A 27,891-nucleotide genomic window follows, 5' to 3' on the forward strand; every position below is an offset into this window, starting at 1 on the left:
GCCAAAAGGACAATGATCCAAAACAAACATCAAAATTAACACAAAAATGTGTCACTGAGCACAAAACCAAGCTTCATCCCAGCTGACCCGAACCCTATAAAAGATGAGTGGGGTAAACCGAAGAGAAGAAGCACCAACATGGAGCTGGGAATCTGAGGGATCTGTAGAGATTGTGCATGGAGGAATGGTCTCTGATCACCTGTCAGGTGTTCTCCAAACTCATCAGGCATTATAGGAGAAGGTTGAAAAAGTATTGAATAAAAGGGTATGATTAATTGTGAACGATGTGTAGAGAAAAACATTTATTTCATAATGAGATTTTCCCCCCATTTAAAATTCTTATTCTCCAATGATAATTTTTTTTTTAAATAAAAGATCAAAAGGATTAACAGTGCAGATTTATTTTCACAGCCTTCTTTGATCATATTTACCAAAGGTGTGAATAATTTTGAGCACAAATCTGCAAGATGTTTATCATGTTTTATTTAGTACTGCCCAATAAAATTTACCCTCTTCAAAAACAAACATACCATTAGATTTAGTTTAACATACTTGCAGGACTTTTAGGTATCAGACATAAATGTTAAACGAAAAGGAGGACTAAGAATACAGTATCTATATTCACATGACTTACATCTGGCTACGCATTTGTCCAAAATTGTTTTTCTATACGAAAAGGAAATTGATAGCACATATACTGATAGCATCTCATTTGAACTCTGTACCAGCATGATCTTGTGGCCTTGGTTGTTATTCCAGAAAATGGTTGAAAACTGCTAACAAGTGGAAATGTTTGCAACAAAAAACGTCCTGAAAGTAAAGTTAAGTTTATTATAAAAATAGTGGGAGGAGTAAGATGATCTTATGCCTGGTGTTCATGATTTCCATCTGACATATAGCTCTTAAATTTCATTTAGGCAGTTTGAATATGTGCATATTCAAATTTGGCAAGCAGCACTATGGTTACAAAACATAACTATGTTAGGCATAGTTGGTATGCCATATATTTTATTACATTTGAGGGGAAGATTATGAGTAAATATTAATGACTTGTATTACAGTTTTTCCCTCACTGACAGGTACAGTGGGTACGGAAAGTATTCAGACCCCCTTAAATTTTTCACTCTTTGTTATATTGCAGCCATTTGCTAAAATCATTTAAGTTCATTTTTTTCCTCATTAATGTACACACAGCACCCCATATTGACAGAAAAACACAGAATTGTTGACATTTTTGCAGATTTATTAAAAAAGAAAAACTGAAATATCACATGGTCCTAAGTATTCAGACCCTTTGCTGTGACACTCATATATTTAACTCAGGTGCTGTCCATTTCTTCTGATCATCCTTGAGATGGTTCTACACCTTCATTTGAGTCCAGCTGTGTTTGATTATACTGATTGGACTTGATTAGGAAAGCCACACACCTGTCTATATAAGACCTTACAGCTCACAGTGCATGTCAGAGCAAATGAGAATCATGAGGTCAAAGGAACTGCCTGAAGAGCTCAGAGACAGAATTGTGGCAAGGCACAGATCTGGCCAAGGTTACAAAAAAATTCTGCTGCACTTAAGGTTCCTAAGAGCACAGTGGCCTCCATAATCCTTAAATGGAAGACGTTTGGGACGACCAGAACCCTTCCTAGAGCTGGCCGTCCGGCCAAACTGAGCTATCGGGGGAGAAGAGCCTTGGTGAGAGAGGTAAAGAAGAACCCAAAGATCACTGTGGCTGAGCTCCAGAGATGCAGTCGGGAGATGGGAGAAAGTTGTAGAAAGTCAACCATCACTGCAGCCCTCCACCAGTCGAGGCTTTATGGCAGAGTGGCCCGACGGAAGCCTCTCCTCAGTGCAAGACACATGAAAAACACCTGAAGGACTCCAAGATGGTGAGAAATAAGATTCTCTGGTCTGATGAGACCAAGATAGAACTTTTTGGCCTTAATTCTAAGCGGTATGTGTGGAGAAAACCAGGCACTGCTCATCACCTGTCCAATACAGTCCCAACAGTGAAGCATGGTGGTGGCAGCATCATGCTGTGGGGGTGTTTTTCAGCTGCAGGGACAGGACGACTGGTTGCAATCGAGGGAAAGATGAATGCGGCCAAGTACAGGGATATCCTGGACAAAAACCTTCTCCAGAGCGCTCAGGACCTCAGACTGGGCCAAAGGATTACCTTCCAACAAGACAATGACCCTAAGCACACAGCTAAAATAACGAAGGAGTGGCTTCACAACAACTCCATGACTGTTCTTGAATGGCCCAGCCAGAGCCCTGACTTAAACCCAATTGAGCATCTCTGGAGAGACCTAAAAATGGCTGTCCACCAACGTTTACCATCCAACCTGACAGAACTGGAGAGGATCTGCAAGGAGGAATGGCAGAGGATCCCCAAATCCAGGTGTGAAAAACTTGTTGCATCTTTCCCAAAAAGACTCATGGCTGTATTAGATCAAAAGGGTGCTTCTACTAAATACTGAGCAAAGGGTCTTAATACTTAGGACCATGTGATACTTCAGTTTTTCTTTTTTAATAAATCTGCAAAAATGTCAACAATTCTGTGTTTTTCTGTCAATATGGGGTGCTGTGTGTACATTAATGAGGGAAAAAAATGAACTTAAATGATTTTAGCAAATGGCTGCAATATAACAAAGAGTGAAAAATGTAAGGGGGTCTGAATACTTTCCGTACCCACTGTATATAGACACTAAATATCAAGGTCACCAAAGGCTGTCAAATATTACTTTACTTGCATTTTAAGAATGAGTTTGTGCTTAACGTTATGTAAATTGATATATTTAAAGGCTGTGACCACTATTCTTAAAGTACAGTATATTTTGCACTTCTACAATACACACAAACGTGTTTTAATCTGTTTGTCAGCCGCCTCATGGGAGAACGCTTCTGGTATGTCGATTAACGGACTGATTCGGAACGATGTTGCGCAATAAATAACGTTACTGGAAATGGAAATGATGGGAAAGCATATTCATAAAATATCCTCCTGTATCCTGTTTAGCTAACGTGTTACTGTTGTAAAATATTCCTCTTCATTCTAAAACACTGATCAAATTTAGGAAGACTAATCATTATAAATAGTGTCCTTGAATCTGACCTAAGTTCTGGATATAGAAAGCGAAACCTGACGTGTTTTTCGTTGGAAACCGGATATCTGTAGGTGGTTCTTAAATCGCTGGTGTATAGTGAGTTTTCTCAAAGCTCTGTCTATCAGTCTAGACGACACATTACAGTTGCAGGAAAATAAGAACTGGCAGGATGGCTTTCTATCAACAACAGCCATTTTATAACCCGGTAAGTGACTAGTTATGGAAAATAATCAAATTTGCATTTCTTACTTCTCTTTTTTTGAGTTATAACACTATTTCAATTTACTGTTATTTTTCATGCACAAAAACATTTTGGCTGCGAACGCTATGCAACAAAAGAGACCGGGGCAAATTGTAACACTTTTTTTTACTATAGGTCTTAGGCTGGGGTTTACTTCTTCTTCTTTCTTTTTTCGTTTTTGTTTTTGTAAGTCAATTGATGTATACACATACGCTTTAAAATTTTGGCTGGTAAATATATAATTTAACATTTTCACCGTTGTTGCACAGGAAAACGGTTCAGTTTAGCAATAGCGGGGCATGTTGTCACAAGGGGTCCGTGCACTTTTGCGTCCAGATTACTTCCTTTTTCTAATACGGAACATGCGGTTTCTTTTTTTTTAACTGATTCTTACACTAATGAATATTAGCTCATCAGGGCATATCCAGACAGGGTACGTGAGTAACTGCCTACTTACCTGTGCTATTACTATTTACATCGACACAGAGAGTCCCATTCAGTGGTCCAATCCAAGGAGGCTTGCAGGACGGGAAGAGTATTATCTTAAGTGGACGGGTTTTACCAGGGGCTAACAGGTGAGGAAAAATGTTTAATGGTAGATTTCAAGGACTTGAAAGAGCTTATTCCCAGCCTGTAGCAAAGTTTTATTATAGATATTACATACATAAAGCATATGTGTCTGTCTCAATTCTTTATTGTTTTGTAGTGCAGGTTGATCATGATTTCACTTTTTTAACTTTAGTTAGTGTGTAATGTTGCTGTTTGAGCATAAACTACATCTGCAAAGTTACGACGCTCAAAGTTCAATGCAAAGGGAGATATTTTCTTTTAAAGAATTCTCGGTGCAAGAATACTAATATGCATTAATTCATGCAGATAATCATGTGTTTATGTATGACTCATGAAGGACTAAACCATTAATGATTACTGCATCAGCAACTAATAAAGAGTCTATATGAATAATAGATTAAGTAATATATGAATTGTTATTAATTAAATGTTTCATGATGTATTCCTTCCTTAATAACATGTTTTATTAACTAATAGTGTAAGTTACCACAATGGTTTGAAGCCATGTGCTTCAACTTCCAGTTGTCTGCTTAAATTAATCATTAACTAATGATTTGCAGATGTATCATTATGTTATGACTTTACTTGTTGAGGCACATGACTATTACCTAATTGTTGAGTAATATGTCATTATGCTTTTGGCATCTACACTAAGCCATGGATTTCAATTTCCAACCATCTACAACTGTACCAGATGAACTGCTGCATCCTGAACCTTGTTGTTCATGGCACAGGAATGTGTCAGGTTAAGCTTGAGGTCAAGGATTCAAAGGCGGAACACTGAGAACATGTGGCCGGGCACTGCTATTTCGTAACACCGTGTCAAGACCAGACAAAGAGAATAAAACCCATTACAATCAGAGATAGTGATGCTACACTGGATGGGGCATGACACAACACACAACGTCACTTCTGTTATGAAGGACAAATGGACTTGCAATGGTCTGTCATGTCCAGTGTAGACAGCTGTTGTCCCAGTCCCACTTTATATTAAGTGGCCTTAACAACTACGAACTTACATGGCAAATTAAGCATTTGATACAATGCACTAACTCTGTAACTACATGTATTTACATTGTACTTACATTTAAAGTACCGGCATGATCTATCTGTACTTACAGTAGTGTACTTACATTTGTAATGTAAGTACACTACTCTGCAGTTTCTGTGAATTTTTTTTTTTTTTTTTTTTTTGCAGTTTTATGTTTTTACACGTGTAAAGCATTATTGTTCATGCCTACCGCAGTGTGCTTAAATATGAGTATGAGGGTGGATACTTATTATTCAGACTATTTCATAGTCAAGCTATGGATGGAACAAATGTTTGCAAAATACACCAGAATACACCAATGTATATTCAGTCGTCTCGTTTAGCACATTATGGCTCCCCAGGATTCACTAAGTTTGATTTTATTTTATTGTGCAACTCGCATACTGTAAAAGACAACATGCAAATACCATCTTAGAAAAAGGGTTTACACACCTTACAAGGTCTCATTTGTTAGCATTATAGTTAATGCATTAGGTAACACGAACTAACAATGAACAATATATTTGTGTTGATACCCTAGGAACTAATGTGCACTAACACTGAAAATACACAAAATTGTATTACATGAAGAATAAAATTATGGTATTCTTATTTAAACTTGTTAATAATGCAGGTCCATGCAAATAAAAACAACATGTGCAGTTAAGAATCTTTTTTTTTTTTTTTTTTTTTTTTTTTTTTTTTTGTACTGAAAAATTTCAGGTGAACAGGAATAATCTATTTTTGAAAATTTTACAACACAACAAAATTTGACTACTTTAATTTTGAGAAAAATTGTCTTAAAAAAAAAAAAAAAAAGGTCACACAAAATTTCACTTACAACACATATTCCACACTTTATTTTAAGTGGTCAGTTTTTGTGTATTTTCAGTGGAAGTACACATTAGTTCCTGGGTATCAACACATGTTCCAGACCCTTTTCTGGTAACACTTTACAATAAGGTTTCATTTGTTAACTCCTTGGTATTTGCACGTTGTCTTTTACAGTATGCGAGTTGCACAATAAAATAAAATCAAACTTAGTGAATCCTGGGGAGCCATAATGTGCTAAACGAGACGACTGAATATACATTGGTGTATTCTGGTGTATTTTGCAAACATCTGTTCCATCCATAGCTTGACTATGAAATAGTCTGAATAATAAGTATCCACCCTCATACTCATATTTAAGTAATGAACAATAATGCTTTACACGTGTAAAAACATAAAACTGTAGTTACAATATTGCAATTATGGTGTGTACTTACAAACGTGTACTTACAAATGACACTACTGTACAAATGACACTTACAAATACACTACTGTAACTACAGATAGATCATGCCGGTACTTTAAATGTAAGTACAATGTAAATACATGTAGTTACAGAGTTAGTGCATTGTATCAAATGCTTAATTTGCCATGTAAGTTCGTAGTTGTTAAGGCCACTTAATATAAAGTGGGACCATAAAATATGTTATTAAGGAATTAATACATTATGACACATTTAATTAATAACAATTCATATATTACTTAATCTATTAATCATATAGACTCTTTATTACTTGCTGATGCAGTAATCATTAATTAATGGTTTAGTTCTTCATGAGTCATACATTAACACATGATTATCTGTACATTAGTTAAGGATGAATTAATGCATATTAGTGCACCAGTATTGTAAAGTGTTACTGAATTCTCTGTTTAAGGACTACAACAAACAGCTGGTAGGGACTACAACGAGCTTCTTCTTAGGTTGGTGACATCACTAAGCCTAAAATTTACATAAATCCTGCACCCGAGAACACGCAACAAAGGGGGCGGGGCCATGTTGGGCTGCTTTAGAGAAGAGGAAGAGTTGTTGCCGTCATTTTACACCGGACTGCTTCACAAACGAGGGTCAATTCAACGCTGGATTTGCACAAAAGATGAACATGACGGCACATGCTAGTTCATGAGTTGAATCAACTCCACAGCAACTACATAAATGTATCCACTAACCATTCAGAAACGTCTAAAAGTTGTAACTTCTTCCTGAGTCTCTCCATCAGTGTCGACTCCGGTTTGAACAATGTAACGCCCGTTTCACACATACTCCGTCTGCAGTGCGTATTTTCCGTGCCTATGTTAACGGATTAGAGCATTCACACTGCACACGGATGCGGTCCGGCAGTGCATTCCAGTTGCGGTGCGTATACAGCAGCGATTGTTTCCGCACCGAGTCTATTTTTGCTGTGCTGCACCACGCTGAATTAAAGCGACAGCATGTTGTTCGCATTAAAATGAACATGTATTGATGCGAAAATCTAGTAATTTCAGCATTCATGCATATAATTTAAAGTCTACTCTGTTGTCTCGGGTAAAGCAAGTAAAAACGACAACTTACCTCACATTGGAGGTGGAAAAACAAATGTTCTTTATGACAATCTTCATTTTGGCTGCGTGAGATTCTCCAGCTTTGTTGTTGTTGAGCAACCGAAGCGTGAGCTGTTAAAGCTCCGCCCTCTTCTGAAAAGGGGGCGGGAGCAGCAGCTCATTTGCATTTAAAGGGACACACACAAAAACGCCGTGTTTTGGCTCACACCCAAATAGGGGCAAATTTGACAAGCTATAATAAATGATCTGTGGGGTATTTTGAGCTCAAACTTCAGACACATTCTGGAGACACCAGAGACTTTTATTACATCTTGTGAAATGCGCATTATAGGTCCCCTTTAAGTTTAATTTAATTTTAGAGGCAACCGCTGTGACGTGTGAGCAGGGACAAGGCAGAGCGAGAATCCAAATGCATAACGAAAACAAACACAGATAATCCAAAAACAAGAGTAATCCACAGAGAGCAGGCAGGAGAGAAACGGCAGGAACACACATACAGGAGCAACGACCGACAAACAACAAATGAAGCACAGAGGTTTAAATAGACAGGTTAACAAGGGGCTGAGGGACAGGTGTTGGTGATTAGTGTCATGGGAACTAATGATGGTAATGGTAAGAGATACAGACCCTCTCATCTCCCCATAATAATATGATCTCTGATACAAGGCAAAACAGGAACCAAACACAGGAAGTGAACACAGAAATAATGGGGATTAGGAATAACCATCAACATAAAAGTCCTTACAAAACACAAAACCAGGATTGTGACACAACCACAGACAATTAACATGATGTGTGGAAATGATGAGAAGAGTGTTATGCAAGCAAAGCAATATGCTGACAAATTTATATATATATTTTTTGTTGTTGTTGTTTAACTTACACTGCAAAAGTGCACAGTGGCTGGTTGCATAAACTGCTTAGACTAGTCTTAAAATGTAGTCATTGATTTATTTTTTCTTCAAGACTGGTCCTAACTTTTTAAAGTCAGTTGCATAAAAAGGTACATCAGTCTAATTTGATTCAGAAAAGTAAGATTGATTACCTCTTAGCTAACTGTTAGTTGGTCAAACTAGTTTAACCTAATGGCTAAGGTTATGCACTTGGCCCCTGGTGTCATTTCCTTGAAGAAGGGATGTCAAATTCACTGTCCTGCAACAGAGTTTAGCTCCAACCCTAGTTAAACACATCTAAACCAGCTAATCAAGGTCTTCATGATTACTAGAAACTTCCACGCAGGTGTTTTGGAGCTGGTTGGAGCTACACTCTGCAGGACGGTGGCCCTCCAGGAGCGGTGTTTGACACATCTGCCTTGAAGCTATTTTAGAACTTTAAGATGATACAATAAAGTCTTTGCAAACAATTTATGATCACACTTTCCTTGTTAAAGCTCTTATCTCCCCAGTTTCTCTCAATCCTCGTTTTTGTTCGGTGTCCTGCAGATTTCATGTGAACCTTCAGTGTGGTTCTCATTCCGATGCTGATGTTGCTCTGCACTTTAACCCTCGCTGGGAGAGCACTGGGTATGTAGTGAACAACACCTACCAGAACAGGAACTGGGGCTCAGAGGAACGCAAGTATGAATCTCCCTTCCCTCAAGGCCAAACATTCACCCTCCAGATCCTTGTCGCCCACGACAAATACAAGGTACACTATCATTCACTCTCAGATTTGCAGTTTCTGAATAGCATTAGTCCTCATGTCATCTTTCTTTCATTTTTAATTAGCAGAATGATAAATTATTAATTATTAGAGAGGCATTTCACCTCCTTTCCTTTATGACTTTCATGATGGTTCTCTCTAGATATCTACTAATGGGAGACACTTCGTGGACTATAAACACCGTATTCCCTTCACTCGGGTGGACACTATCTCAGTGGAGGGGATGGTGGAGCTGAATTCTGTTGCATTCCAGAATCCAGCGGTGAGAACAAAAGAAAATCCCACGCTGCCATTGCAGAACTTACCCTGAACTAACTTCCCTTTTCTGAGCCATTTTTGCAATTACTTTTAACTGGCATCATTGTGATTTGCAATGGCGTGACCACAAATGTAGGTCATCACATTAACGGAAAAAATAAACTATAGATATAGTTTAGGGACGGTTAGTAAGAGTCATTTTAAAAGAAATTAATACTTTTATTCAGCAAGGATGCATTAAATTGACAATAAAGACATTTATATGTTACAAAAGATTTTATATTTTAACTTTGTAATCAAATCAGCACAGCTGTTTTCAACTGATAATAATAACAAAAAATGTTTCAGCATCTCGTTCAATCCCACAATGCACCACAATAATGAGTGTACACCAATGTACACTCAACAGCTAGACTAGAGAATACCCATAAAGCACTGTGAGAGTCGCGCGCTGAATGAATGAATTGATTATTAAATTGTTTAAAGGGGTCATGAATTGAGAAATCAACTTTTCCTTGAGCTTTTGATATATAAGTGGTCATCGTACTGTAAGAATATCCTGTAAGTTTCAGAACTGAAAACTTCTTTATTAGACAATAAAAGCTTTTATTGACACCAGGCCCGGCAAACGACTGATCTTGGAATGTCATAGATAGGTGAAAAGCCACCTCTGCACAAGAAATCAGCGCCTACTTCATCATTACAATGTTAGCTCCGCCCACTGAGGTATTAGTGAGATGAGGAGAGAAGAGCGATACAGGACTAAAATAACATTACCTTTCAAAGGATCCTAATGCTAGGAAAATGTTTTTTTTCAACAATGTGAATGTCTCAGTTAAGCTTTATTTATTTGTATTTGGTATTTCAATGTGGATTCTTTGGTAAATCAATCACATTTCGGCGCAGGCTTTGCAAACAGACTTTTACGATATGGACTCGACAGTAATGCAGCAACATGTTAATTCTAATGCCTGATCTGATATTAATGATTCATGTACAGTCAGATGCTCTATGTGTCAGTAAATCAAACCAGTGACTAAACGCTCAACTTCATGTTGTTTCTCTTAGTAGGATGAAAATAATCTGTTATTTAAACGGTGATTAAATTATAGAAAGCGATCAAAGAACGCTCCCTTTACAATCGCTGGAGCTGTCAATCAAACAGTTTATCAGTGACTGAGTTCTGGACTCGCCCCAAAACTCCCGTTTTATTCAACAAATCTTAGTTACATCAAGTTGCACTGTTAGTTATGATGAAAGCATTCGTTAGTGTGCAGAAATTGAGTTGCAATGATGAGATCATGCACTCAATAATGCCATAGATTTAAGTGTAATGCTTTATTCAACACTTTTTACGATTAGTTAACCTTGAGAGCTGTAATAATACAAATGTGTTAAAGTTTTCAAGAGAGTAATGCATAGCTATTTCATATTGTAAAGATGTTAGCCAATCACAGCAGTGGGCGTTTACACTGAAGTCTCACAGCAGACACGCCCCTTAAGCGTTTAAATCAGAGGACTAAAATCAGGGTAGGAAAAATGCCTTTTATTTCTAAATTGACAATTTTTTGTAAAAAGCATACTAACATTATAAGTGCACCCCAGGAAACAACACAGTTCATGACCCCTTTAATTAAGGTTTATACATGCTAGTTTCCATGACACAGTTCAAGATAAATCTTTTCATTACTACTGGAGCTGCCAATTCGCTAAGTTTCAAATGATTATTAAACAGAAAGCACAAACTGTACAAAAGCTCAGTGTCCAGGTAAAAACGCTGTATTATGCTGTTTTATGCCAGGCCAGTAGTTGTCACTTTGTAATTGTAACGCGTTGGTGTTGGAGAGAAACGCGGACGACAAAGGAATGGAAAATCAAGATAAACTTTAATCAATCCAGAATAAGATTGCTGTAGCTCACTAGAATAATAACTCAAATGCAACCACATATGCATCGACAATAATGGACAAATGAACTAGGGAAACTCTTAAATACAAGGATCAAACAAAAGGAACTAGACGAACACAGGTGAACAGAATCTATTAATCAATGATTAATCATAGCAATCAAAAGGGAACTAATATGAACAGGCAAATGGGAACAGAGAGAAAACTAAACTAAAACAGAACATACATGTTAAAGTAATATTGCAAATAAAAATTTTTTTTTTCTTTGCAGCCTTATTTACCCCCACAACCAGCCTTTCCAGTAAGTACTATAACCCTGTACCTGTGAAACACAGAAGCTCAGAGAATACTGTATTGTCCCCATGTAGATAAAACACAAACATAGCTTTGCGTTAACCATTAAATGCACTTTGCATATTATCTTTCCAGGGTTATGTACAACCACAAGTAGGATTTCAGGTGGGAGGAAAATGTTTAAACACGTATTTATACATCAAAGTCAGTAAGAAAGACAATACTTTAGTCTTCCTGTCATAAACTATCGTTCCTCTCATTTACAGCCTCAGTATGCTGCACCTCCAGGATCTGCGGTAAGTGGTCATGAAATATGTCATGTGACAACTTTATGGTGGTCAGTAGAGTTCAAAGTTTCTTGCTTTTGAGGGTTATATCGGTGTGTCTTTAATGGTTCATTTGATGCTCTACAAAACCACAAAATGATTTTATAACCATTATAAGACCTGCAACAGAATATAAATGAAAGGTTAAAAGAAAACTGCTACTGAAAAAAACTACTAGAAAGACAATAAACTTGTTTTTCCACATTTGATGTGGCATGTGTTAGGGTTAATCTGTAAACTTTGGCTCCAGAAAGAGATTGTATCTAAATCACCTCTGCTTAATGATAGTTCGTGTTTCTGTTAATTGACCATGTTAGCATTTCTAAAACATAATTTTCAAGATTTATCTGGAGTTTGCAGTGCTTGTATTTGTGATTCTGATAATAATGAATAATAACAATGAATAGTTTTTATTTATTTTAAGTCGTATCGATGATCTGTGTTGTTAGTGCTCACTAAGGTGCTGTTTTGATCAAGCGATGAAATATGAGATCACATGTTTTTTGTTTTTGTTTTTTGTTTGGGTTGTCCTGTATAGGGAAATGATACTAATAAAACACTTTTTATCTCCCCACAGTTTCCTGCATACCCATCTGCACCAGCTTATGTAAGATCAGCTCTCACCTCATTTGGCTTTCACCTCAAAAAACAACAAAAAAAAAACAATAAAAAAAACAACAACTTGCCATCAAATTCTCACATTTTTCTGAATTTCACATCAAAAAGAAGATCTCTGTTTTCAGTGTTTTGAACTTAAATATTTTTTAATTCATAAAAAGTGTTTTGTTTTGCGGCTATCTGCCAAGCTAACAGTTCTTTCTGTGTTTTCACTGTTATACAGTAGGGGTCGCTATTGCGCCTCTTCTGAAAGAGTAGAAAATCTCCAGATCAAACGTTTGTTGTTGTTGTTCTTTAAAAGCAGAGCAGAGGCTCTGAGGCCTGTTGCATGAAGCTAGTTGTACAAACTCTGAGTTTCAGAGTAGGTTTGGAGTTGACAAATCAAATCCAACCTGGTTTAGATCAGGCTCAACGGGCTCACAACGCTCTATAAACATCCTCTGTCAACTCAGGTTTAATCCAAAGTTTGTGATTAACTCTGAAGCGCGTGCACCTGAACATGGAGAGCATCTGTTTGATTCACTTCTCACAAGAAAGCCACACAATTCACTTCTCTTCTGAAGATTAAAGGGTTAGTTCACCCAAAAATGAAAATTCAGTCATTAATTACTCACCCTCATGTCATTTCACACCCGTAAGACCTTCATTCATCAGAACACGAATTAAGATATTTTTGATGAAATCAACACTTTCAAGGTCCAGAAAGGTACTAAAGACATCGTTAAAACAGTCACGTGACTGCAGTGGTTCAACCTTAATTTTATGGAGCACTGAGAATACTTGTGCGCAAAAACAAAACAAAAATAAGGACTTTATTCAGCAATCTCTCTTCCCTGTCATTATCCTTACAAAGGTGACGCAGTAAGTACAGTGAAGGCTTCTGTGTTCACGTCCGAATGCCGACTCAGTATTGGCCAAAGCTGATCACGTGATCAGCACGACGCATGCGTGTGATGCTGAAGCAGGAGCCGGACAATAATGAGTCGTTCTGATGTAGAACCTGGAAGCGCTGGACGTAAACAACGTATGAGAATGACACAGAAGAGAAGAGATTGTTGAATAAAGTCGTTATTTTTATTTTGTTTTTTTGCACAAAAAGTATTCTCGTCTCTTCATAACATTAAGGTTGAACCACTGCAGTCACATGGACTATTTTAACGATGTCTTTAGTACCTTTCTGGATCTTGAAAGTTTTGTTTATATTGCTGTCTATGGACGAGTCATATAGCCTCTTGGATTTCATCAAAAATATCTTAATTTGTGTTCCGAAGATGAACGAAGGTCTTACGGGTGACATGACAGTTTTCATTTTTGGGTGAACTAACCCTTTAATTCTAGTTAATGTTCTATGCTATTTTACACCTATACACATCTCTTTATTTTGACCCACATTTAGACCGTCCCATACAAATCTGTCATCAATGGTGGACTTCACGCTGGAAAAAACATTGTCATCCACGGAGTGGTCAACCATAATGCTCAGAGGTTAGACATCTGATGGCACAGACCGTTATTTTAATAATATTATTATTGTAAGATATTATAAGTCCTCTGATCTTCCTTCCTGCTTCAGAATAGCGTTTAACCTGCGCTACAGAAGTGGGATCGCATTTCACTACAATCCTCGTTTCGATGAGAATGTGGTTGTGCGCAACACCAATCAGATGGAGAGGTGGGGATCGGAGGAACGGTCTGGAGGCATGCCGTTTCAAAGAGGACAACCATTTCAGGTAGGCAAACTTACATCCTTGAGGATTTTGTTATATTATTGCTGTTAGTGTTAAGAGCTTTCATTTTACTCACGAGTTTTGTATGTGTGTTGCAGGTCACCATCTCTTGCAATCCCCACCATTACAATGTGTTTGTCAATGGCAAACAAGTACACACGTACAAACATCGCTACACAAACCTGAGCGACATTGATATTTTGGAGGTTAGCGGAGATCTGCAGCTGACTTTAGTGCAGGCCTAACAGGGACCTGTGCCATTTAGATCATAAATCAAGACAAGACAAGAGAAAGCATTGCTAAATGTTTAAGAGGAGTATTGCAGCTGTGAACAGCACTGTGACTTTGCTATTTTGAATAAATATAAAATGTTTTTTTTTTTATTATTTCTTCTGTATTATGCATGTTATGTAGGCTATATAGAAGACTTATACAGTAATTGCCTGTCTCTATAGAAACTTTCATCGCTCTTACTGCATGTTTAAAATAATAAACTACTAATAAACCACAGATAAACAGCAGATTATATATGAGTATACTTAATGTATCCATCAAAAATTCATCCTAACCTTTTTTATATTTATTCAAAATAGCGTTGTTAGTGTTTCCCCATTAACAAGCTTTTTATTATTATTAAGTAGCCTAAACTTCTTTTTGTTAATTGTGATTTATTACTTAAATTGTCCAGGTATATTCACCCTGGCTCTTTCTAAAGATGTAGGCCCTATGTAGCTTGCTTTGGCTTATATGTGGCTAATGCGTGGCCAAAATTGAATTGTGGGGCCACATTTTGTAATGTCAAAATGCTTAAAAATGAAGTTAATGAAGTTTTTAATCAAACAGGATGTAATAAATACAAATATGTGTCCTGTCTCTGTTAACATTATATCTACATTTAACTCAAGGTGGCAGTAGAGATCCATAAGATGATCACTTTGGCCTTTTACTGTGAACTTTAATATCTATCAACCACTATTTTCATGATTAAAAACAAAGTTGTTTTTCAAATATGTTTTCTTGTCGTCCATATTTTGTTTATATATTTATTTATAGGCCTGTTTTAATTTAACTACCACAGATGTAGGCTACAGTCACATTTTATATTCATTTGTACAAGTGTAGAACTACCAATAGTTCTAGGCAGTTATTTTCTTTTTCTCAGTTAATTTGCTAATTATTATGAGTATGAAAAATCTACACATCGAATAGTAAATAATAGTCCGGGAGTTTCTGTTTTGTGAGATGATGAAGGGTTTTATTTAGTTCACTTTTATTTTAATGACAAATGTTGAGTGCATTATGAGCGCGAGAGCACATCCATGTGATGCAGTGGTTTTCAACCTTTTAGGACATGACTTTCTTCTTTCTGACAAACAGTTTCGGAGATATTTTAATAAATATCCTGACGCATCCGAGCTTTATAATGGCAGTGAACGAGTATGAGTGAAAGAAAGTGTTTCCATCCACATCCATCCATCATAAACATGTACTCCACACGTATTCAACTCCTCCACGCCTTCTGTTTCAAGTTACGAAGAAAGTGTTTACTTTCGTCACGTCAGTTACACTTTTTCCATAAGTTGAATAGGAAAGGCGTAGGACGTAGCGTAAGCTTCTTTTTGAACTGCAAGAGTTTTACACTTTCTTCGTACGTTGAATACGGAAGGCAGTCTGGCGGAAGCTAGATATTTGACTTCATAACTTGTTAAATATGGATATTTTTTTACACAAATGCATCACTTCACTTCAGAAGGCCTTTATTAACCCCTGGAGCCGTGTGGAGTACGTTTATGATGGATGGATGTGGATGGAAGCACTTTCTTCAGCTCATACTCGTTCACTGCCATTATAAAGCTCGGATGATTCAGGATATTTATTAAAATATCTCAGATTGTGTTCATCAGAAAGAATAAAGTCATATACACCTAGGATGGCTTGAGGGTGAGTAAAGCTTGGGCTAATTTTCATTTGAAAGTGAACCAATCCTTTAATATGCTGCATTTAGTGTGCAAAACCCGACGCAACCGCCAGCTTGAGGATACAACAAAGTGACCTCTGCAGATCAATTTGTTCTTTGTGTCAAAAGTAACGCAGGAGTTTTGAAGTATGTCAGAAACAGAACGAAGCATCAGTTTACTGTCGGGGATTTTGCATGTTGCATCGCGCCGCTTGCGTCAGGTGTAGACAGGGTATTAAAAACTGAAACATTAAATATATAAACAGCTTACTGACTTACTGACAGCTGGGCTTGTTTTTATTTTTTTTTCATTTGTTTAACCTTAATTCTTATCATCTATATTATTCTTGATTTTTACAAGCCACAGTCTTGTTTTTACTGGTTTTGCTCTAATCCAGTTGCGCCAAACCTGCTTTAACCATAGCCAATGATTAGCTGGGAGAATATTGCCCCCTCTAGTGGATAACTAAAGATTTGCTAGTAAAATCTCACATTTAAAGCTGTTTCACTGGAGAATTTCACTTTCACTTCTGAATTAACAGGTGCTCGCGCCCCCCTAGAGTTCCTAAAGAGTATATTATATTGAAGAACGAGGGAGTTAAAACAAGTCCTGTTTCAACTTGAATACGCTCCAAAAACGTCTCCACTGAACACCTGTGTTTGGATTTCGAAATCGTTTTTGAAGCGCATCCAAATTTTTTAAATGCATTCTTCAATATTATGCCGTGGCACTATAACAAACTAACAGACTAAAATGACAGAGGACCATGTTTAAAATAAACCCACTCGTTTTAGTTGTACAAATAGGCAATAGAATATGCAAAGCAGCTGCAAATAGGAACGTTTTTTTTATTTTTATTATTATTATTTATTTAACAAACGTTCCCAGAACATTTTTATGTGACAGCCTTATATGTTTTCTAATTGTAGTTCGCAGACAAAGTTTGCAGAATGTTAAAGAGAGGTTTTGGTTTGACAACAATCACTGAAATTAGTGCAGTGCAGCTGTAGGTTTAATGAAATGTGCAAAATAAGGATCACGATGAATGTATTGAGTTTGCTGCCTAAAAGAACTGTAAGGATCAGATAAAAGTTAAAATGGAAAAATGGTGGAGAAAAAGAGCCGTCTCCTCTAAACTCCTCTAAACTCTTGGAAACATAAGATCTGGACAATTTTCAGTGCAGGGATAGATGAATGATCCAGATAATCTAACACGTAATGGATGAAATCAATCTTACAGATTTAGACTGATTATTGATGCAACATTGCAGCTTATTGGTTACAGACATGTTCCTGAAATTTAATGTTACGAGAACATTAGGAGAACATTCTTATACTTGTCATGCACAAACTCTTCAAGGCTTTATTTTGCAAATGCTCTCCAAACCAAAACTAAGAAGATTCCCGAAATCCAATAAACTAAATATTGTTTACTGAGATGACAATTTGTAGTCCTTTTCAGAACATTCAAGACGGCTCTTTTAAGAGTTTTAGACTGAATCTTATTTTCATGGTTCTCGGGTCTACTGTTATATTTAAGGTTCCATAATTTGTCTCTGGACTAAATGCCTTGGTTTGCATTTTAGCTGTTTGGCAGACGATGTGTTTAGGAAATTTCTATCTATTCAGAAACAGATATTCCACTGTATCCTTTAGATATCCACCAATGCCCTGTTTGTGGCTGCATGCTCTGGTCATATATTTCCACAATTTGTTATGTTACAGCCTTATTCCAAAAGGGATTAAATTCATTATTTTCCTCAAAATTCTACAAACAATACCCCATAATGACAACGTGAAAGAAGTTTGTTTGAAATCTTTGCAAATTTATTAAAAATAAAAAATGAAAAAAATCACATGTACATAAGTATTCACAGCTTTTGCCATGACACTCAAAATTGAGCTCAGGTGCTCCTGTTTCCACTGATCATCCTTGGAAGAAGTTTGGAACCACCAGGACTCTTCCTAGAGCGGGTCGCCCAGCCAAACTGAGTGATCGGGGGAGAAGGGCCTTAGTCAGGGAGGTGAGTCACTCTGACAGAGCTCCAGCGTTTCTCTGTGAACAGAGGAGAACCTTCCAGAAGAACAACCATCTCTGCAGCACTCCACCAATCAGGCCTGTATGGTAGAGTGGCCAGACAGAACCCCATGCTGGCTTTTTGCGGGCACAGTGGGCTAGGGCCAGCCCACACCAAACCTAAACAGGCCCAGTGTGGGCTTGTCCAGGCGAGGCCACAGCTTTGGACTCACCGCGGGCTCTCTATGAGCAGTCCACACTAGCGAACTGCCCACATTAAGCCCATGATGGCCCAGTGTGGGCCAGCCTGTTTGGGCCCATGCAGGTTTTGTTTAGGCAGCCCACTTTCGTTTCCCATGCTCTGTTTGGCTGTATTTTTATACACTATTTTCTGTTTTCTTAAATGACATACAAATTGTTTGTCAGTGTGACCATTTATAGTACACCCTAGGATTAGGAAAGTCAAATCTAGTCTAAACCATAAGATACTCACCCGCCAGCAGGTTGAAGTTCTTCAGGAATGACGTAGAAGACTACCTTGTGGTTGTTCTTTGTCGAGGCTCAGTTTGTAGTTATAAGTAAAGTCTCACGGAAGGCAAATGCAACAATAAAATCTCTCTTTTATTGATTACAATACAAAACAGTTAATGCAAAATAAAACTTAAATCAACTTAAGCTAAAAAGCTCTATATCCTAGCTTTACCCAGCAATATTGGAGATGCTGTTAAGCGCCCCTCATTAGGGTATCAGATGTCCTTCTACGCTTAATGCAGGCAGCATCTGAGGAGGCCTTTTACTCCTCAAACTTTTATACTAATTTTTGGGACATTCCAACTTCATATTACTCATCAGTTGATCAATGCCTATGATCCAATCTTCCTGCTGTAGGCGTATCAGTCTCTGTATCTCTTGCTTACTAAGCCGGATGTCCTTCCTTTGTCGCCTATGCTGTCGTCTTCTTCTAGCACTCTTCCTCTTCTTCACTGAAGTCTTCATCTGGCTCACCTCCACTTGAGGTTGCAACACACTCTTTTCATCCTCATGTGCCTTCTTGTTAAACTTTCAGGTTGGTTAATCAGTTCATGAACTTCAACTTTCACAACTTCTACACATTTCATCTTATCTCTATTACACCAGAATGCAACATCATTCTGAGCTGCAGTTTACACAACATTAGCATTTTTTGCAAGCATACACTACCGGTCAAAAGTTTGGAAACATTACTATTCTTAATGTTTTTGAAGGAAGTCTCTTATGCTCATTAAGGCTGCATTTATTTCATAATAAATACAGAAAAAACAATAATATTGTGAAATATTATTACAATTTAAAATTATGGTTTTCTATTTTAATATGCTTTAAAATATAATTTATTTCTGTGATCAAAACTGAATTGTCAGCATCATTACTCCAGTCTTCAGTGTCACACTAGTGCAAGAAAGAAAGAGGTATGGGGCCCTCATCGGCAGCAGTAAGGCCGGGTGACAGCGGTGGAGATGGGGAGCCATTTACCACTGAGCAGTTGAGGCAACAGCAGGTGAACGATCGAGTGCTGGCGGAGGTGAGGGGCTGGCTGGAGGCTCAAGCACGTCCAGACTGGCCAGCCGTGTCTTCCCAGGGGTCTGAGATCAAGACGCTTTATTCAGTGGGGCAGCCTGGAGCTCCACGATGGCGTGATCTACAGGCGGTGGCAGGCCCCGGGCAGGGGAATCGACCGTCTGCAACTCCTGGTTCCCCACGCTTTGCGGACTGAGGTCCTCCATTGGGTTCATGGGGCAGCTGGAGCCGGTCACTTCGGAAACTCGAAGACAGTGCGGCGGCTGCGGCAGCGGTTCTACTGGCCTGGATGTCAGCAGGATGCAGAGCTGCACGTTCACTGCTGCGATGTTTGCACGGAGCAGAAGGGACCCAGCCAACGCTCTCAGGCGCCGTTGCAGCAGTACCTAGTCGGGGCGCCTCCGACACGGTGGACTTGGTGTTCGGGTCACCCCCTGAGCCGGAGATTGTTGGTGGACTTGAACTGGAGTACTTCAGGCGATTGAAGGAGCGCCTGAGCACGGTTCATCAACTGGCCAGGGATGCTCTAGAGGATGCTGGAGCCCGCCAGAAGTGGGCATATGACACTCGGGCTCACGGGCCTACCCTTGGGCCAGGAGATAAGAGTGTGGGTGTTCTGCCCCCAGAGGAAGCGGGGGTTGTCACCCAAACTGACTCATCATTGGCAGGGACCCGGGGAGATTCTGGACAACATTTCTGAGGTAGTCTTCCGGGTCCGAATGCCTGGACGGGGTCGACGGGTGGTGCTACATAAGGATCGGTTGGCACCGTACCACCCGCTGGCCCCAGAGCAAGAGAATGGTGGGAGCCCGAGAGGCTCCCCAGAATCCACTCCCAGTGCCGAAACGGACAATGACGGACTCAGGGCTGAGCCTGGTGCTGGGGTAGAACACCAGGGAGGCCGAAGCGTGTTCGATGTCGGCCAGGACATTTGTTGGATTTTGTTGTGGGGGACTAGGGTTGTGGGGACACTAACCCTCTTGGAGGCTATTGTAATGACCCGGCATTCAACACCAGCAGCTGGTTGCATTATGGGTATTTGTTTGTTTTGAGTTGATTTATGCGTTATTTAAGCAAGATGGTTGGGTTTTTGCTTTAGCAAAGTTATGTGTGTTTGTTTAAGTTAGTTTGGGTGGGTTTGGTTCATTTACCACCTGGTTATATAAAAAGTGTGGCTCTCACCGTCATGGAGAGAGATGTGTACGGGAAGGACTTGGCAATCTGGCCTTGCCTGTGTAGTTTTTATTCTGTGTTCAGAATAAAGTGGAGAAAAGACAGTACTGCCTCCTGCTGTTTTGTTCTGCCTATAGAGACACTCATGGTCATGCAGTGTATGGGACACGAGTGCTCGTACTAGTAATTAGCATAGTACAAGTATACTAGCTTAGTATAGCTCCGGTTAGCCCCACGCTCTACTAAAGAACTGCCAGTTATTACAATATTAATGTTTTAAATCGCCAAATAAACTTGACTGGCTCTGTGACTGGCACTCAGTTGACCCTTCGCAAAGACCTGGCCCCCTTATAGTTACTTTGTCTGACAAGCAGGGGCGCCGCTAAGGGGAGTTAGGACGATTCTAAGGGCCCACGCACTTTTGGGGCCCCCAGAGATCGGTTTTATTAGTAGTAACAGTCGGTGCTCGAAGTGCTTCTCGCGCACCGGCACTTCTCACATGTAGCTGGTACTCTGAGCGCCCACACACCGAAATGTAGAATCAGATGATTAATTAATTGTATCGCGCGTTCGGAGCTTTTATAAGCTGTACGAACTGAACGGATCAATTGTCTGCATAATATGACTGTGACTGAAGCCCAGTTGTCTAATTTTGCATGAGTGGCGCGCGAATCACCGTAAGCGTGTTCACCGTAAGCGTGTTCACCAACGCGCTCCAAAAGTGTTCATATTTGCATGAGCCCTTCCTATGCGACGCTGATGATAAAATGTGCAACCCATTTGAATTCTATTGAGGATAGTAAAACGCTACGGAGAAAGTCGAACATGATGTAAAACAGCCACTAAAATGACTGATGAGAGGAGGGGAAAACATCATCCTGCAAGCTTTTTAAACTTCTCATGATGACCACATTTACTAGAATTTATTCTATTGTATTTATTGTGGCAAATTTTGACTAGTTGTAGAATTTATAATAGATATTAAAGGAATAGATTTTTCACTAAAGATTTATATTACAACTGTGGCATGTTGTAGCTATAGTTTCTAACTGTTGATTTTTTATAACAAATGCTATAAAAAGAAAGAAAGAAAAAATTGTCTTACCTGTAATTATATCCTTATTGTAACAAATGCTATAGTTAACAATTACAAGAACTATGTTACTTTTAAGGCCGAGTACAAGTTAGAAAGAGCTTTAAAATATGGACCTTCTTGAATTTTTGACTAAACAGTTGGTTTTAAGAATGTATGAATATGAATATTTGATTACTGTAGGCTACTGTATTTTTCTATTACATTTCCATTTGCATAATAAATCATCTGCTAGTGCTAGCTACAGCCATGGGAGGTCTCTGACTAAATACTGATACCTAGTGGTCAAAAGCAATAGCAAACACAATAGGTCATTATTATTAAATTGCAGACAAAGATTTTGGATAGCTAGGTTGACTTGTTTGTTTGGTGTGGAATGGGTGTGGTAGGGGCCCCAACCTCATATTCTTTCATAGGGCCCAAAATTGCTAGCGGCGCCCCTGCTGACAAGCCATGGCGCTTTCAAGCCACACATCATGTTCTCACTGGGTTTCCATCCAAACGTAAAGTGAATCTTTTCAAAGTTTGCAAAAAAAAAAAAAAAAAAACACACACAAATGCCCTTCAAGTTGTTCAATCAGATGACTGTGGTATTGGTAACTTAGTAACCAACATTAAATAAAACACAATCAGTGGAAACAGCCGATTAGTCATGTGGGTTTAATGTTCCCTACGTCAGAATTTATTCGGCAAATGCATTTCCAACTCCCATTAGGCCGTGTTTCCACCAAAGCATTTTTTTCCTGCGGCTAGTGTACTTTTTCAATTGTTTTCAATGGGAGCGCCGTGTTTTTTAAATGCCAGGAGTGTAACAAGCCACTGAGCGTCTTTTTCATGCTCAAACGCTGAGCACTCTGTTTTTTTTTTACCGGTCGCCTCGAGTTGAAGAATGTTCAACTTTGAGTAAAACGCTGCGCTCACCACTGTCACTTTTTAGCCAGCTGTCCAATCAGAGTGGAGGAGGAGCGGGACAAATACAACACCAACCAACTGCCATATTCTGCTTGTACAGCGTCAACAGATAACAACAACAAGCAATAATAACGAAACAAAGTAATTTAAAACAAGAAGAAGAGACACGGTCACTTTATATGATGAACTGATTTTATTCACATATAAACACTGATCAGCGAACATAAACATAAGCTAGACTGAACTTGCTTGACGCGCGAGAACAAACCTCTTCCAGAAACTCAAACGTGCTGCGCAACACACGAGAATAAACCCCACTGGTTCTTGCACATCAAGCAAGCATGCTTGAGCTTCCTTTTACCATAACTGATGTGTGCATTAATGAATATTTATATTTGAATAAAAGCCTAAATTAAACTATATGTTAATAAAAGCCTAAATTAAATCTTTTCAGCATACAAAGCAATCATGTTGAAGCGTAAGTTGGAAAGGCAGTCTATGGAAGGACAGGAAATTGATGTTCACCCTTTATACAAATATTAATAAAAATGTGTTAAAGATTTTGTGAGCATATTGTGTAGTTATGCTTTCAATCAATTTTTTTAATTTGTGATAAGGCAATGAAACGTGCCAAATTGTGCGGACATCATTTTTGGCCAGGCTGTCATACAAAGAAATTATGAACACATGTAAAAACAAGAGAGAACAAATGAAATGTTAATAACTGATTATGTTGTAGTCAATGTATGTTTTTTCCTGTGAGCATTTTTTTTTCTTTTTTTGCATAGTAAAATAAAATCTGTAGCTGTAGTGCCTTTTTTTTTTGCCAAATAATTTTGTCATTTAAAAAACTTAACCAAGTTTAGTGTTTTGTTCTTCCCTCATATTTAACATATATATATATCAAATATTTTACTCATTTTTTTGATGGTTTAAGCAAACTTGTAGTGTCATTAAAAACAAATATCCCTGCTTACTGTGCACTGATGAGTCATCACTGGATCGCTGCTGCATTTTTCCAGTTGCCAAAAAATGGCATTAATACTTTAATTTGTGCAGTTAGAAATTTCTTACAATGTCAGTTACAAAAACAATACCTTGAGGATCAAGCCTGTTTTGTTTTATCAACTCCCTGTCATCATACTGTATAATATACATAATATACATTATATCTTCATTGGAATGTGTGGTCTCCTCCTCTCTGCTGTCATCTTGTTTGACTTTCTTCTTTCAGATGAATACAATTGGAGTTATATTAAATAATGTCCAGCTTCCTAGCTTAGCTTTATAATGGCAGTGAATAGAGGATGAGATTTTGAAGCCCAAAAATGTGCATCCATCCAAGTGCAATTTTTGAAGTTATTTAAAGACGCTGGATCTTGACATTAAACAAAGGTTGGGTTTTCACTTTCAACCGAATTTTGACATCTGAGCAACATTTGAGTCCACATCCAGTGCTCAGTGGGAAGCTTCCTGCTAAAAACTTTATGAGAATGTTAGGAGATAATGTTCTAACAATGTTATCACTAAACATTTATAGAATGTATTAGAGAATGTTAACCTACCTTTTAGCATAACATTCTAAGAACAGAATGCCGCTGAAAACATTCTCAGAACATAAAAGATTTTTAGCTGGGCCAGATAGAATAGAATATTGTTTTGCAACAATGCTGTTTTTTGGTTAAGTATGTGTAAAAAGCTGACAGAAGTGACTGACAAACAAACAGAAGAAAACTAGTCAGGCACGTCTGGTTGGAAGTTTGTATTCAGTGCCGCTCATGTGTACCTTGAGCACTATATTTTCATAACCTAATGTTATTTAAAGAATTATTGAAGAGTAAGGCAAAGTTCAAATTCATTCCACTATATGTTGAGACACAAAGAAACGAAGTGTTGTGCCACACAGGATTCCTGTCTCATTCCACCCTGAAGGTCTATGTGGCTGCCATTGCGGTTCCACTGAAACTATTTCAGAGGCTCCCGGGGCATATGGCTTCCGCAGCGGCTGTCATACCGCTCGGGTTTATGAGACCGCTTCAGCACTGGCTTCATGGCCTCGTCCTAAGATGGGCATGGCAACACGGCATGCACCGAATGACCATCACTTTGGCCTGCCGCCAAATCTTCACCCCGTGGTTGGACCTCTCATTTCTATGTTTCCAGGCATGTTGTTGTCTCAACAGACGCCTCTGCCACAGGCTGGGGTGCCATGTGCAACGGACATGCTGCGTCAGAATCCTGGACAGGACCCCGACTTCAGTGGCATGTCAATTGCCTCGAGTTGCTAGCAGTACGGCTTGCTCTGCACCGCTTCAGCTAATTTGGGAACGCTTCGGAGACACTTAGGTCGAACTGTTTGCCTCTCCAGACACTTCCCACTGCCAGTTGTTTTACTCCCTAACCGAGGGCACCCTCGGCACGGATGCTCTGGCACACAGCTGGCCGAGGGGCCTACGCAAGTAGGCATTTCCCCCAGTAAGTCTTCTCCCATAGACATTGTGCAAGATCAGGGAGGATAAAGAGCAGGTCCTCATGGTTGCGCCCTATTGGCCTGGCCAGACCTGATTCTCCGAACTTGTACTCCTTGCAACAGCCCTTCCCTGGCCAATTCCTCTGAGGAAGGACCTCCTTTCTCAGAGAGGGGGCACCCTTTGGCACCTGTGTCCCGATCTTTTGGGGGCAGGGGGGCAGGGGGGCAGGTTGCATGTGTGGGTCCTGGATGGGACACGGAAGGTTTAGGTACCTTGCCACCTCAGGTGGTAGCTACCATCACTTCGGCTAGATCCTCGTCTACCAGGCAGGCCTACGTTTTAAGGTGGAACCTCTTTGTCACTTGGTGTTCTTCTCGTCAGGAAGACCCCTGGAAATGCCTGATCGGGTCGGTGCTCTACTTCCTTCAAGAAGGGTTGGAATGAAGGCTGTCTCCTTCCACCCTGAAGGTCTATGTGGTTGCCATTGCGTCTCACCACAATCCTGTCGACGGTAAGTCTCTTGGGAAGCACAACCTGATCATCAGGTTCCTGAGAGGGGCCAGGAGGCTCAATCCGCTTCACCCTCAACAAGTTCCCTCTTGGGACCTCACAGTTGTGTTATCCTCTGCAGAAAGCTCCCTTCGAGCCTTTGCTCTCAGTTAAGCTAAAATTTTCATCTTTAAAAACTGTGCTCCTGATGGCTTTGGCCTCGGTTAAGAGGGTCAGGGACCTGCAGGCATTTTCAGTTGACGAAGTGTGCCTGGAATTCGGTCCTGCCAACTCTCTCGTTATCTTGAGACCCCGGCCTGGATACGTGCCCAAAGTTCCCACCACTCTCTTTAGAGATCAGGTGGTGAACTTGCAAGCGCTGCCCTTGGAGGAGGCAGACCCAGCCCTGGCTCTGCTCTGTCCAGTACGTGTTCTCCGCACTTACGTAAACAGAACTCAGTGCTTCAGGACCTCAGACTAGAGACCTGTGCGGGACAGATTTTTCAGTACCATGCCAGGATTCTGTCCTGCTCCCGCAAAAAAAATGTTATATTGTCCCGCTCCCACCCACAACATTCATGTTTTGTCCCGCTCCTGCCCACAAAATCCTGCATAAAAGTACTTATATAGATTTTTGTCCGTACATCCATGAAATATTAAGTTATGTGTCGCCCCAACATCCCAGCATAAACCCTTCCGATAAAATATTTGTTATTAAAGGATCAACATTCACAAACCACAATTAGTTTTAACTGAAAAGCAAGCTGCGGTGTGCATGGTTTGGTATGGCAGAATGCGCGCAAAAAGCTGACATCTCAGTTCATCGCGATCTCACAAAGCTGTTATAACAATGAATATATGAACAATGAACCTTTCATAATGTTTACACTTCATGTGTTATAATGATAGGATTTGTGAGCTCGCAAATTTCAGCACTGCATAAAAACTCCGGCGTTATGAGTGGTGAGAGGATTCTAACATAAACATCTGATTGTGTTGCGTCTCCATTGTGTCTCAGAAATCAACAGATATATCTGTGATTGGCTACATTGCTCAACACTGCAAACACGTGTTATAAATAGAATCTCGCAGTTGTTCTTGTTGCTTTTTTGCAATATATGAATAACAATTTATTAGTTTTTAGATATTTTATGTTTAGATATTTCTATTTTGCTGGAGTCCCGCGAATCATTTGATTCTCCCGCAACCCACATACGAGTAGTCTCACCGCCCGCGCCCACACGCACCCATCAAATCTCTACCTCAGACCAGCTCTTTGCCTTTTACGGAAGCCAGCAGAAGTGAAAGGCTGTCTCCAAGCAGAGGTTATCCCACTGGACAGTGGATGCTATTGTCTTGGCTTAAAAGGCTCAAGACCTGTCATTCCCCCTAGGGGTGAGAGCTCACTCAACCAGGAGTGTTGCTTCCTCTTGGGCGCTGGCGCATGGCGCCTCACTAACAGACATTTGTAGAGCTGTGGGCTGGGTGACACCTAACACATTTGCGAAATTCTATAATCTCCGTGTAGAGCCCGTGTCCTCCCGTATACTCGCCTCTTCGGGCCACTAGGCAGGACCTGCTCATGCTGCTCCTTATATACCCACAGAGCGGGGCGGAGATCGCGATGCAAATTCCGCAGACCAAGGTACTCAGCGTACCATTGGCTCGTTTTGTTACCACTCGAATTGGGGTGAGACCCCCCATTCGTCAGTACTGTTCTGACATAATGTCTCTGTTCCCTCCTTCAGGGAACGAGGGTTACATACGTAACCTAGACATTTTTCAACTCACAGTTCATCTAAAACTAATCCTGTCCCAATACGAATGTCTGCTATTGTGATGTTAGTTTTTCCACAATGCTTCTCATTTATTTCTTAAATTTACTTTAAGTGGCTCATTTTGTTGTGGCGTGCACATTGTCTACTCCACATTCATTATGGATAGACCATTATGACATCTGATGACAGAATGTACTAAGCCATAATTATGAAATAGAAAGTCAAAATGACATTAAAAAATTCTACTTTGTCAATATTTTTGTCTCATAATTATTATGAGTATTATTATAAGTATGCCATAATTTTCACTTTATATGTCATAATTGTGA

At 39.4% G+C, this 27,891-nt stretch overlaps 1 protein-coding gene and 1 long non-coding RNA gene across 23 annotated transcripts in view; one reads left to right on the forward strand and one right to left on the reverse strand.

Annotated features, from left to right (window-relative positions):
- Positions 1 to 3,097: 3,097 nt before the first annotated feature.
- Positions 3,098 to 27,891, forward strand: part of LOC127495045 (galectin-9-like) — a 64,253-nt gene continuing 39,459 nt past the window's right edge. For 4 of the 22 annotated variants that reach the window (XM_051861452.1, XM_051861451.1, XM_051861450.1 and 1 more), the window contains exons 1-4: positions 3,098 to 3,310; positions 3,833 to 3,921; positions 8,765 to 8,969; positions 9,127 to 9,246. In XM_051861452.1, the coding sequence (XP_051717412.1) occupies positions 3,275 to 3,310; positions 3,833 to 3,921; positions 8,765 to 8,969; positions 9,127 to 9,246 (450 nt within the window). In that variant the 5' untranslated portion in view covers positions 3,098 to 3,274. Of the gene's footprint in view, positions 3,311 to 3,832; positions 3,922 to 8,764; positions 8,970 to 9,126; positions 9,247 to 11,420; positions 11,451 to 11,578; positions 11,609 to 11,709; positions 11,740 to 12,346; positions 12,377 to 13,783; positions 13,873 to 13,960; positions 14,118 to 14,212; positions 15,123 to 27,891 lie in introns of those variants that run through there. The other 18 variants (XM_051861444.1, XM_051861440.1, XM_051861438.1 and 15 more) reach the window with 9 other exon arrangements.
- Positions 17,878 to 27,891, reverse strand: part of LOC127495076 (uncharacterized) — a 53,964-nt gene continuing 43,950 nt past the window's right edge. Inside the window, exons 2-3 of the long non-coding RNA XR_007925048.1 lie at positions 18,583 to 19,094; positions 17,878 to 18,128 (exon numbers count right to left, since the gene is read on the reverse strand). This is a non-coding gene — a long non-coding RNA (uncharacterized LOC127495076). The remainder of the gene's footprint in view (positions 18,129 to 18,582; positions 19,095 to 27,891) is intronic.

The sequence above is a fragment of the Ctenopharyngodon idella genome, chromosome 15 (assembly GCF_019924925.1).
Source record: "Ctenopharyngodon idella isolate HZGC_01 chromosome 15, HZGC01, whole genome shotgun sequence".
NCBI lineage: Eukaryota > Metazoa > Chordata > Actinopteri > Cypriniformes > Xenocyprididae > Ctenopharyngodon > Ctenopharyngodon idella.